Source organism: Centruroides sculpturatus, unplaced genomic scaffold, assembly GCF_000671375.1.
Source record: "Centruroides sculpturatus isolate CEXI.00-Female unplaced genomic scaffold, Cexi_2.0 scaffold1625, whole genome shotgun sequence".
Lineage (NCBI taxonomy): Eukaryota > Metazoa > Arthropoda > Arachnida > Scorpiones > Buthidae > Centruroides > Centruroides sculpturatus.
In genome coordinates this window covers 16,383-29,360 of record NW_019386225.1, presented here as the reverse complement: position 1 = coordinate 29,360, position 12,978 = coordinate 16,383, and the positions used below count along the sequence as shown (strand labels likewise).

At 29.9% G+C, this 12,978-nt stretch overlaps 1 protein-coding gene and 1 pseudogene across 1 annotated transcript in view; one reads left to right on the top strand and one right to left on the bottom strand.

Moving 5' to 3' along the window:
- Positions 1 to 12,978, bottom strand: part of LOC111614160 — a 53,269-nt gene that overhangs the window by 28,209 nt on the left and 12,082 nt on the right. Inside the window, exon 2 of the mRNA XM_023355539.1 lies at positions 12,318 to 12,427. Coding sequence (XP_023211307.1) covers positions 12,318 to 12,427 — 110 coding nt within the window. The remainder of the gene's footprint in view (positions 1 to 12,317; positions 12,428 to 12,978) is intronic.
- On the top strand, positions 9,734 to 10,512 carry LOC111614158 (annotated as a pseudogene).

Sequence of the window (12,978 nt, the reverse complement as noted above, 5' to 3'; positions counted from 1 at the left end):
ATTGAAAGATGTAAAATTTTTAAAAATATTCCAACAATAATCAAAGGCAATTGTTTGTCGATTTCCTTTTGTTTTTTTTTAAATTAAAATATTTATTATATGAAGTATTAATTTTTAATAATTTTAAAATAATTTATCAATTCAACATTTTCAAATGACTAATTCAATATAAAAATTAATTTTTTTACTAAGATATAGCCTTATAATAACATTAGCATGAAATGTATGAAACTATTTTATTGATTGTTTTGCACATAAATATCAATATATATCATCTTGATTCTTTGAAACATTTTTACATTTCTTATGTATATAAGATAATTTCATAACCTAGAGCAGGGATGGCAAACCTTTCTGAGTGTACATGCCATATGTTAAGCATAATTACCTTTAAAAATGTTTGTGCATGCCAAAGTTTGACTTTGAATAACGATATTTAAAGAAATTAAATGAATATGCTTTGATTAGAATAAATGTAAAGAAGGTGATTGATGATAAACTGAAAATATGTGATACATTATGTGCCAGATGGTTTCTCACTATGTGCCACTTTGGGCACACTTACCATAGGTTAATCACTCTTTATCCAGAGAAATAAAAATATCATGTTTTGATCTCAGCTTATACAAAAGCAACTTAATCTAATGAAGTGTAATCTAAAGACTTTTTCGTATGATCTATAAATCAGGTAAATCACCATCATAAAATTGAGAAAAATTATTACTTATAAATGTATAATATTTGCAAAAGGATTAAGTTTTTATAAAATTTAACTCTATTTTTCTAATGATTAAAGTAATTTATTATTTAAAAATTAAAAATATGACACTTCCGTGCAGCGTTATTGACAGCGATTTGTTAAATTTCAGACATGCTTGCTAGTACTTTCAACAGTTTACAACCATCGTCTTCAGGCGAAATCGAATACCTTTGTTTTTGAATTGACAGCTTTTAACGGACTTTCCAAATTAAGTAATGCACGTGGTTGAACTATAGAACAAATTAATAAAATTGAATAAATAAATATTTTCTTTAAAGAAATCTGCTGTAATAACTTGAATTCCCCAAAACATATAAATATTGATTGATGGTGTCATGCATAGTAATGGAATAAAATTAGAACACAAAATTATAACTTGGATTGTTTAAATAAAGTTATCCATAGCTGTGGTATTTCCAATGTCGGTGCATTACATGGCAAAGCAGCGGATATATAAAGATTTTCCCATATGAATGGGAAGATTTTCCCATTCATATGTATCTTCCCATATACTAGTCTCTACCATGAAATAATTTATTATTTCATGGTAGAGACTAGTCTGTCAATAAATTTAATAATAAACAAACACATTTGTAATTATCTTAAAAAAATTAGTTCTTGAATTAATGTATAACTTTCATATTCTAAATGGATATATTATACTTGTTATTCAAACTTTGCCAAAATGAATTCCTTTTGGACTATGAATTATATTTAAAGTTACAGATAACCTGAATGATCATTTATCATCAGGTTGACCACAGATTGCTTATTTTGCTCACAAATTTTTATGTGCTTGATTAACTGCAATCTGAAATTACTAGATGTACAAAGTGTTTTACCTATTAAGTGTAGAAAGAATTAATATTTTACAAAAAATGAATTCCAAAAGTGGCCCAACTGGAAGCTTATGTTCCCTCTGGCATCACTCTATGGACACTAATGGAATATCTAAATTCATTATTACATATTTTATTATTATTAATTGACAAATAAAACAGAAATGAAGTGATAAAAAACAATTTGTTGTTTAATTGGCATTTATACATTAAAAGCATGGAGCTTAGGCTATTTCTCCTCAACATTTTGCTTTTTTGTTTCAATTATTTTATAATTATAATAAATTGAAATAGGTAAATAATGTTTTAGCCTGTGAGATAGTATCTTATAAATAGCAGAGCAGTAAGTTTTGTGCTTTCAATAGCTGCTCTGAAGGTGTGGATTTTCTGTGGGATGGTTTTATTTTCATTAAAGTAATTTTCTGAAGGTTACAGACTACCATAAGTTATATACATAAAAATATAGTGTCATTAGCATTCTACATTAAGATATAACTAATTTGGAAAATCCTGACAATAATTATGTTCATTATTACATATGATTTATCAGAAACCTATAAATTTATAACTTTAAAAGTGAATCTAAAATTTTAGAAATAAAAATTCCATAAAATTGAAAATCAAATGGGGGAAGTTCAGATAAAAGTAAGAATCAGATTGTAAAACAATAAGTGTCTTTATTCAAAGAAAGTTTCCATGATAATTTAGATATCTATTCCAACATTTTACAAGCCAATGAATACCATCCTTGAAGAACTAGGCTGGAAGCTGTGAGAATCATGTTCTTCACTATCTCTTGAACCTTGTTGTCTGATGCAAAATTATTCTCACTTGAGATTTTTTTAAGAAGTCCAAAAAAGTGAAAGTCATTGGAAGTCCACAGGCTAAGATTGGGGCTATATGTAAGGTATCTTAACACTTTCCATGCAAAATGATGCAATGTGTCTGTGGAGAAGCCACAAAGACTAAATGACCTGATAATCTTTCATTTGGTGTAGTTTAACTGCTGAAAAAGAATGACTGCACATCACCCACTTCTCCACAGATACAAGTGTTAAGACACCCTTCTTATAGTTCCGATCTTAATCCCTGTAACTTCCACATTTTTGAACCACTTAAAAAATTCTCAAAGGACATTGATTCATACCAAACAATAAGGTTCAAGAGGCAGTAAGAACCTGGTTATCTCAGCAGCTAGTCCAGTTCCTTAAAGACAGTATTTATTGGCTTGTAAACAGTGGTGATATTCAGCGGGTTCGCACAGGTTCGGCCGAACCCGTTGTTAACATTTTCAAAGTTTTCCGAACCTTGTTAAACATATGTAACATTTCTCAATGGTTTGATTCTTTTAAAAATATTAAAATATACGTATTATACTCTGTAACACTACTAAACTAGAGCCTTCCGATGCACTATTTGAGCGAAAAAAAAAATTGTTAAGGAAAAATTTTCTGTTACGAACCCTTTGTTAAATATAGATATAGCCTTATAATAACATTAGCATGAAATGTATGAAACTATTTTATTGATTGTTTTGCACATAAATATCAATATATATCATCTTGATTCTTTGAAACATTTTTACATTTCTTATGTATATAAGATAATTTCATAACCTAGAGCAGGGATGGCAAACCTTTCTGAGTGTACATGCCATATGTTAAGCATAATTACCTTTAAAAATGTTTGTGCATGCCAAAGTTTGACTTTGAATAACGATATTTAAAGAAATTAAATGAATATGCTTTGATTAGAATAAATGTAAAGAAGGTGATTGATGATAAACTGAAAATATGTGATACATTATGTGCCAGATGGTTTCTCACTATGTGCCACTTTGGGCACACTTACCATAGGTTAATCACTCTTTATCCAGAGAAATAAAAATATCATGTTTTGATCTCAGCTTATACAAAAGCAACTTAATCTAATGAAGTGTAATCTAAAGACTTTTTCGTATGATCTATAAATCAGGTAAATCACCATCATAAAATTGAGAAAAATTATTACTTATAAATGTATAATATTTGCAAAAGGATTAAGTTTTTATAAAATTTAACTCTATTTTTCTAATGATTAAAGTAATTTATTATTTAAAAATTAAAAATATGACACTTCCGTGCAGCGTTATTGACAGCGATTTGTTAAATTTCAGACATGCTTGCTAGTACTTTCAACAGTTTACAACCATCGTCTTCAGGCGAAATCGAATACCTTTGTTTTTGAATTGACAGCTTTTAACGGACTTTCCAAATTAAGTAATGCACGTGGTTGAACTATAGAACAAATTAATAAAATTGAATAAATAAATATTTTCTTTAAAGAAATCTGCTGTAATAACTTGAATTCCCCAAAACATATAAATATTGATTGATGGTGTCATGCATAGTAATGGAATAAAATTAGAACACAAAATTATAACTTGGATTGTTTAAATAAAGTTATCCATAGCTGTGGTATTTCCAATGTCGGTGCATTACATGGCAAAGCAGCGGATATATAAAGATTTTCCCATATGAATGGGAAGATTTTCCCATTCATATGTATCTTCCCATATACTAGTCTCTACCATGAAATAATTTATTATTTCATGGTAGAGACTAGTCTGTCAATAAATTTAATAATAAACAAACACATTTGTAATTATCTTAAAAAAATTAGTTCTTGAATTAATGTATAACTTTCATATTCTAAATGGATATATTATACTTGTTATTCAAACTTTGCCAAAATGAATTCCTTTTGGACTATGAATTATATTTAAAGTTACAGATAACCTGAATGATCATTTATCATCAGGTTGACCACAGATTGCTTATTTTGCTCACAAATTTTTATGTGCTTGATTAACTGCAATCTGAAATTACTAGATGTACAAAGTGTTTTACCTATTAAGTGTAGAAAGAATTAATATTTTACAAAAAATGAATTCCAAAAGTGGCCCAACTGGAAGCTTATGTTCCCTCTGGCATCACTCTATGGACACTAATGGAATATCTAAATTCATTATTACATATTTTATTATTATTAATTGACAAATAAAACAGAAATGAAGTGATAAAAAACAATTTGTTGTTTAATTGGCATTTATACATTAAAAGCATGGAGCTTAGGCTATTTCTCCTCAACATTTTGCTTTTTTGTTTCAATTATTTTATAATTATAATAAATTGAAATAGGTAAATAATGTTTTAGCCTGTGAGATAGTATCTTATAAATAGCAGAGCAGTAAGTTTTGTGCTTTCAATAGCTGCTCTGAAGGTGTGGATTTTCTGTGGGATGGTTTTATTTTCATTAAAGTAATTTTCTGAAGGTTACAGACTACCATAAGTTATATACATAAAAATATAGTGTCATTAGCATTCTACATTAAGATATAACTAATTTGGAAAATCCTGACAATAATTATGTTCATTATTACATATGATTTATCAGAAACCTATAAATTTATAACTTTAAAAGTGAATCTAAAATTTTAGAAATAAAAATTCCATAAAATTGAAAATCAAATGGGGGAAGTTCAGATAAAAGTAAGAATCAGATTGTAAAACAATAAGTGTCTTTATTCAAAGAAAGTTTCCATGATAATTTAGATATCTATTCCAACATTTTACAAGCCAATGAATACCATCCTTGAAGAACTAGGCTGGAAGCTGTGAGAATCATGTTCTTCACTATCTCTTGAACCTTGTTGTCTGATGCAAAATTATTCTCACTTGAGATTTTTTTAAGAAGTCCAAAAAAGTGAAAGTCATTGGAAGTCCACAGGCTAAGATTGGGGCTATATGTAAGGTATCTTAACACTTTCCATGCAAAATGATGCAATGTGTCTGTGGAGAAGCCACAAAGACTAAATGACCTGATAATCTTTCATTTGGTGTAGTTTAACTGCTGAAAAAGAATGACTGCACATCACCCACTTCTCCACAGATACAAGTGTTAAGACACCCTTCTTATAGTTCCGATCTTAATCCCTGTAACTTCCACATTTTTGAACCACTTAAAAAATTCTCAAAGGACATTGATTCATACCAAACAATAAGGTTCAAGAGGCAGTAAGAACCTGGTTATCTCAGCAGCTAGTCCAGTTCCTTAAAGACAGTATTTATTGGCTTGTAAACAGTGGTGATATTCAGCGGGTTCGCACAGGTTCGGCCGAACCCGTTGTTAACATTTTCAAAATTTTCCGAACCTTGTTAAACATATGTAACATTTCTCAATGGTTTGATTCTATTATTTCTCTTATCTACAATTAATCAAATGCTACTCTGTAACACTACTAAACTAGAGCCTTCCGATGCACTATTTGAGCGAAAAAAAAAATTGTTAAGGAAAAATTTTCTGTTACGAACCCTTTGTTAAATATTTCGAATGTCATCCCTGCTTGTAAATGTCTTAATAATCATGAAGACTTCTTTCAAATAAACACACTCATCATTGTTTTATAACCGAATTCTCAGTTTCATTTGAACAGCCCTTGAACATTCTAAACAAGAAAAATTGTTTAGAATGCTCACAAAGAAAAAAAAAGCTGAATCAAAAGTAGTTTTACATACTAGCATATGTTTACAAAATATGATATAAAATTATGCCTAATAGTGCTAAAACTCATTAGGGCTAGATAAATTCATAAATTTCACATAATCAATGATATACAAAATTAAAATTAAAATGTTTAATGAAAACTTTTGCTTGTTTCATTTAAGCTTTGTCAGGTAAAAATACTCATTAAAACATTTTAATTTTGTGTATCATTGATTTTGTGAAATTTATGAAACTTACTCATGTAAAGAATACATATAAATAAAACAACAGTAAATAAATTAAGATGCCGAAAAGATATTAAAATTTATTTTTAAATGTTTTTGGCTGTTTCAAAATCATTAACTATAAATTAAAATACAGTCAAACTTCTATATTATGAACTTCTACATATTGCAAATTTCTCCTTATAATGAATTTTTGCATTGTACTGTACACTGCTCTATCAACCAGATTTATGTAAAAATTGCTTCTAAATAACAGTTAAATTTCTATATAATAAATTTTTTTAATTTGTAAAAATACAAATACGTCACACTAACCTTGTATATCTTTGCAGCTATTAGAAATGTTAGTGTTACATTTCTAAAATTAGCTGCAAAGATATACAAGGTTAGTGTGACATATTTGTATTTATTATTGCTTTGTTTGACGAATGGATTTGTAAAGATTACTAATCATTAAAAGTCAATTATTTCATCTTGGTTGAGTTCAATTCAAATTTAGGTTCCATTTCAGGTATTAATCTGTAAATCCTGTGTAAAACCAAGGCTTGGGTATGAGAAATACTGGTCATTAGCTTTTAAAACCATTGTGTAAGCTGCCCTCCATGTGGCTGCCAGTTGTAATAAAGAGAAAGAGAGAGGGAGAGGATAATTAGGTCCAAATGCTATCATCACAGATAAAACCATTTACAATTAATGAATGTTGAAAATGTTAGAAAGGTAATAATTTGACAACTGCTAGACTAATTTTTGAGATTAGTGAGATTTTATTTTATTTAATAAATCATCCAGTTAGAATTTGAAGAACTGTTAATATAGTGTTTAAGCATTACTAAAAAATGAATGTGTTGTTGTAAGTTGATAAAGGCTCAAAAAACAAAGACATTGTAGCAAAGTTTGGAATTCCTGTGAATAGTTTACCAACCATAATAACAAATTGCAAATTAATTTTGAAATTAGCCAATACAATGAGACCCACAGGAAAATGTGCTAGAATCAGTGTTTATGTTGATGTAGACGTAGCAGTTTTAATGCTCATAGTAAGTGTAAAGCATATTACAAAGAGAGAATATTTTTTAACTGTTCTGTGCAACAAAAAATTACAATTTTTTTAACAAAAATGTAGTTAAACTAAGTAGTAAGTATTTTAACATACAAATTACTTACAATTTAAAACTATGTTTACATTACATTATTACTGCATATCACATTTTTATTAATTTAAATTGCATAAAATAATGAAAAAATTATGTTAAAATAATACTTTATTTACCAAAAAGTGTATTTTCTATATAATTAAATTTCTTTAGTGAATTTGTTTTTCAAAATTTAGCGACTTTATTATATAGAAGTTTGGCTGTATTTGTTACAATTTAAAAAAAAAAAAAAATAAATATANATATATATATACTGTATATGAGGCACATTCAGAAAGTAAGTTCAGACTGAATAAAACAGGCATAACAAACAAACTATTTTTTTTTTTATTACATAAGTTTGATTAGCTCTTGAGCTTATTTTTCAACATAATCACCTCTAACATTAAAGCATTTTTGATATCAGAAAATAAGTTTCATTTCCTTCTCATAGAAGTTACCCACCAAAGTATTCATCTAATCTCTCATATTTCTTTGTCCTTTTGCTGTGACTTCCAAAATAATTTTCAGTCAAAACTTTCTTTATCTGAAAGAACAGACTGAAATCAATTGAAACAAAATCAGGAGAATAAGGTGATCAAAATATTCTATTTGAATTGTTTCAGCAAATTAGCTGTTTCATTTGCAGTATGCAGCTGTGCATTATTGTGGTGCAAAACTATGTCAGAACAGAGTAGGCCTCACCTTTTGGTTTGAATAGTTCTTTGCAATTTCCTCAAGGTCTCACAAAATCAATTTGTATTTACTGTCATTCCACAAGCCAGAACTTCAATGAGCAAAGTGCTATGTCTGTCCCAAAGACAATGCACATGACTTTTCTGGCAGAAAGTGTCTGCTTCACCTGTCTCACTGGAGATAAACCATGATGCCATGTATTGACTGTTGCTTACTCTCTGGAATCACATGAACCATCCGGGTTTTATCATTTATCATATGACCAAGGAAGTCATCTCTTTCATTGCAAAAATTATCCAAGAATGTCTGTGTTGAAGCCATATGATTTTTCCTATTTTTTTTTAATCCTTTGTAAAAAATATCCAAACCTAAAGGATTTTTATATTTCATATTTCCAGACGACTTACATTTAAGATTACTTATTTTGAAATTTTTTTTGCCCTCATCAGACTATTAAATAAATAAAAAATACATCTTTCAATACGTGATACATTACACATAAGTTATAGATAAATGTATGCCCCCTGAAATGGAGATATAACAAGTATTTTTCTGATGTTTACTACAAAATAGCATTTAGATAACTTTTTTATAAATCATACATTTTCCAAAAATTTCTGTAATACAAGATGTTTTTGGCATAATTACTTAACAGTAGAAAAAAAATATTTTTAAAAACATTTAAAATTTAACATCAATGTTCTAAATTTTTAAATAATACAAATAAAATAATACAAAGCTTACGTTTTAAAAAGCTTATAGCAACTTAAAATACTATAAATATAAAACTGCTGATTTGCAAGTTCAGTATCTGCACATTTTTTAACACAGGTTTAGTCACAGTAAACCATAATATAGTCAGATAATCTACATATTGAGCAACTGTTTACAACAATTATTAATTTCTATATACTGATCATTTATTTGCTTAACTTCTCTATTCTCTAACAATTTTCTTTTAAATATACTTTTTTCTTTTTTAATAATTTTTAAATTTTTCAATATAACAATTATGCTGTAATATATGTAAATATATTGCCATATTTAATTTTTTAAAGTGTATTGTAGCTAAATGTTCTTTTATTCTGCATTTTAATTGTCCACTGGTTTTAGATATGTATGAATAGTTATTCTGTTTGTTACAACTGAATTTATAAATTACACCTGTTTGTCTACATTTATATTATCTGTTTTAATTATATTTTTCTTCTTTTGGTTAAATTACTTAATTTAAAAGATTACTTGATAAATTACTTATCTCTGAAATTAATAAGATATTATATCCTTTAAATTTACTTTAAATACACTGCTGGCCATCCAAAATGCAACACCCTGAAGGAAGTATTCAAATCAAGTAAAATTTGCACCATACATTTGCAGCTATGAGATATGCAAATGATTAGCATTTCAGTGCAGACGCACATCATGAGTGCCTGTTGTGCCACCTGCAAGCGCTACATAAAGGGAGAATAGAAGGCCATTTTGAAGTACTGGAATTGTTCTTTCGTGTGTTTTTTTGGTGTAAGCAGCTTCAGTATGCCACTCAGAAGAAAACGAGCATCTTTTGAGCACATTTCTGAGTTTGACCGAAGAAGAATAGTTGCCTATAGGGATTGCGAATTTTCCTTCAGAGAAATCGGTGATCGTGTCAGACGTAACCAAGCAACCATGATGCAGATCTGTAACTGCTGGATGCAGAAGGGAATGACGGACCGACAGGACCGATTGCACCCACCTCGTTGCATCGGTATGCATACGATATGCCTATCATCACTGCACGTGATGATAGGCATATCGTATGCATGGCAGTGATGGATCGCTGTGCCACATCATGAACCATATCACAACAAATTCAGTCTGTTGCACAATAATCGGTGTCCATGCATACCATTCGACGTCGTTTGCAGAAGAGTGGAATGTCTGCAAGGCACCCATTGCCGCATTTACCGTTGACTCAAAACCACAGGCGTTTGTGCTGGCAATGGTGTGATAAATGACACATGGACAACCAAATGAAACGACATTGTTTTTACTGATGAATCTTGCTTCTGCCTGCAACACCATGATGGTCAGATCAGTGCCGGGCCGAGGCAAGTTTTAGGATGGAGCGAGATCCTATTATTGCACCCCCCCTTGGTTGCCCCTAACTTATACCCTTTAATTTTCTTTACCCCTAGGACTTAGCGCCTGGAGCGGCTGCTCCATTCGCCCTATGGTAGGGCCGGCTCTGGGTTAGATTAGAGTCTGGAGACACCATGGTGAGAGACTGCTGAACTGTTGCCTTATGCATTGCCATACTGGTCCTAGACCCGTGATTTGGGGTGGTATTGGATTCCACTCCCGCACCCCCCCTAGTATGCATTGCCAGTACACTGACCAGCCAGTGCTATATCTCTGAGGTGTTGGAGCTGTTGTCCTCCCATACTTTCATAGCTTGCCAACGGCCACATTCCAACAGAATAATGTGAGACCACACATGGCACACATTGCTCAAGACTTCTTCTTTGCCCATCAAATTGCATTGCTGCCTTGACCTTGACCTCCTTGTTCTCCCAATCTCTCATTTATAGGAAGTGTCTGGTCGATGATTGCAGAACGACTGCCCTGGATACACCACCCGCTGCTACACCAGATCAACTTTGGCAATATGTGGAAGTAGCATGGAATGCTATACCCCAACAACATATCCAAAGCCTCTTTGAGTCAATGCTGAGGCATGTAGCAGCGATTATAGCCAGCAATGGCAGCATCACTCCATACTGATTCCATCATCTTCCTCAGTTTACAAGAGACTGTATTTTCAATCATTTGATCTTTGTACAACATGTCATCTCCCAAATAAACTTGGCTGTGATATCTCTGGTCTTTCTTGGTGTTGCATTTTGGATGGCCAGCAGTGTATTTTCTAAAAATTTTCAATATGTGGGAAAGTTATATATCTGTTCTAATGCTTTTTATCTTCTATTTTAACACTAAGAATCTTACAATACTGTTATAAATAATTTATATGGATAGCTGTTCAAAAGTATTTTGAATACTATATTTTCCATTTCTTTTTGTGTAGCAATGGGGTCTGTTGTTCTATTAATGATTATTAATATATCCACAAAAAAGGTATTACACTTAGCATATGTTACATGTTTGAATAAAAGTCTATTGTTTTATTTATGTTACACAATTTTAGTATGTTTTATTATCTAACTTATTCTCTGTTCTATTTTTACATCTAAATAATTTAAAGAGTTATTTGATTCTTTTTCATATTTAATTTGGGTATTAACAGTGTTTACTCTATTTGAAATTTTATATGCTGTTATCAATTTTTTTATTATATATTATTAAATAATTACCTACATATGAACACAGAAATTATACCATTTATTTTAGAAATCTGTGTATCTATTTTACTTATAACTATTTCTGCTAATTTAGGTCCAATAACAGACCCCATTGTTACACTGTCCATTTGTCTATAAGCTATGTTATCATTTACAAAAAATTATCATCGGAAACAAATTTTATCCATTCAACAAAATCACATTGTTTTTCCTTTACAACACTAATTATATCTGTGTGCTTTTGTTTGTGCTCATTTGTCAGCAATTTTAGTAACCATCGTGAACAAAATTTCTGAAAGTGCAAATATTATGTAATGATTTCATAGACTACTGAGCTTGAGAGAATGTAATATTCAATTCAGAAATAGTAAATCTTGTTTGTACTTCTTCTTTCACCTGCTTGACCAACTCATCTGTGACAACTGTTGGACAGTCATTGCATTCTTCATCAAACATATCTTTTCCCAGAATTGAACTACACCAGCATCATACCATTCCACCATTCATGGCACTGTCACTATACACCTCACAAATTTGTCAATGAATTTTAGAGAGACAAACATCATAAGCATTCAGAAACTTGATTACAGGTCTTATCAGGTCTTACAGGTGGAATTTTAAATTTTCTTTCATTTTCAGATATCATTGTGAACAACTGAAATATACTAAACAAAACTGAATGTGTCATCTGCACAGACAATACATGTGACCAGAATTACTTTACAAATGTGTCTCATAATTATTGCTTTAAAAAAAATAAAAAGCAATAAAAAGTAACTTACTCTTGCAACACTGTGTATTATTAGAGTACTTTTACTTGCAGGCATTCCACTTTTTCCTCTACTTTCTAATTCTCGAAGAGCAGCATCAGTTAGAGATTCTTCTGTTACTTCTAAATTAAATTAAATTTATTTAACAAAAAACATATTATTATAAATTATTTCTTATAAATTAACAACTAAAAATAACCTGTTTAACTGATTTTAATTATTTTATACTATACTGATTGCTTGTTTACATAATATGTAAGAAAATAAAAATTAAATAAATGATTAAAAATATGAAAATAAAATGAACTATGGAAAATACATTAAAAATGATTGTTACAGATATGGAAATAAAACAATAATAAATTTCAATTAAAATTATCTTCTAAATTCTTCATAGAATGAAAAGATAAAAAGTAAACCAGTTGAGAATGATTACATCCACTATATTTACTTTCAGTTTTCTTTGCTAATTTTTACAACATTGTAAAATATAAGCCAGAAATTCAATACTGTATTTTTATTCAGGGCCTTGCCGTACTATAATAGAGAGGCAGCCGTATCAGGCAACACATAAGGGGGCAGTAAATAAAACATTTAAGGAGTGGCATTTCAAAGACTTGCATCATACTGAGAAAATCTGCACGGCTCTGTTTTTATTATACTTTTGTCCACT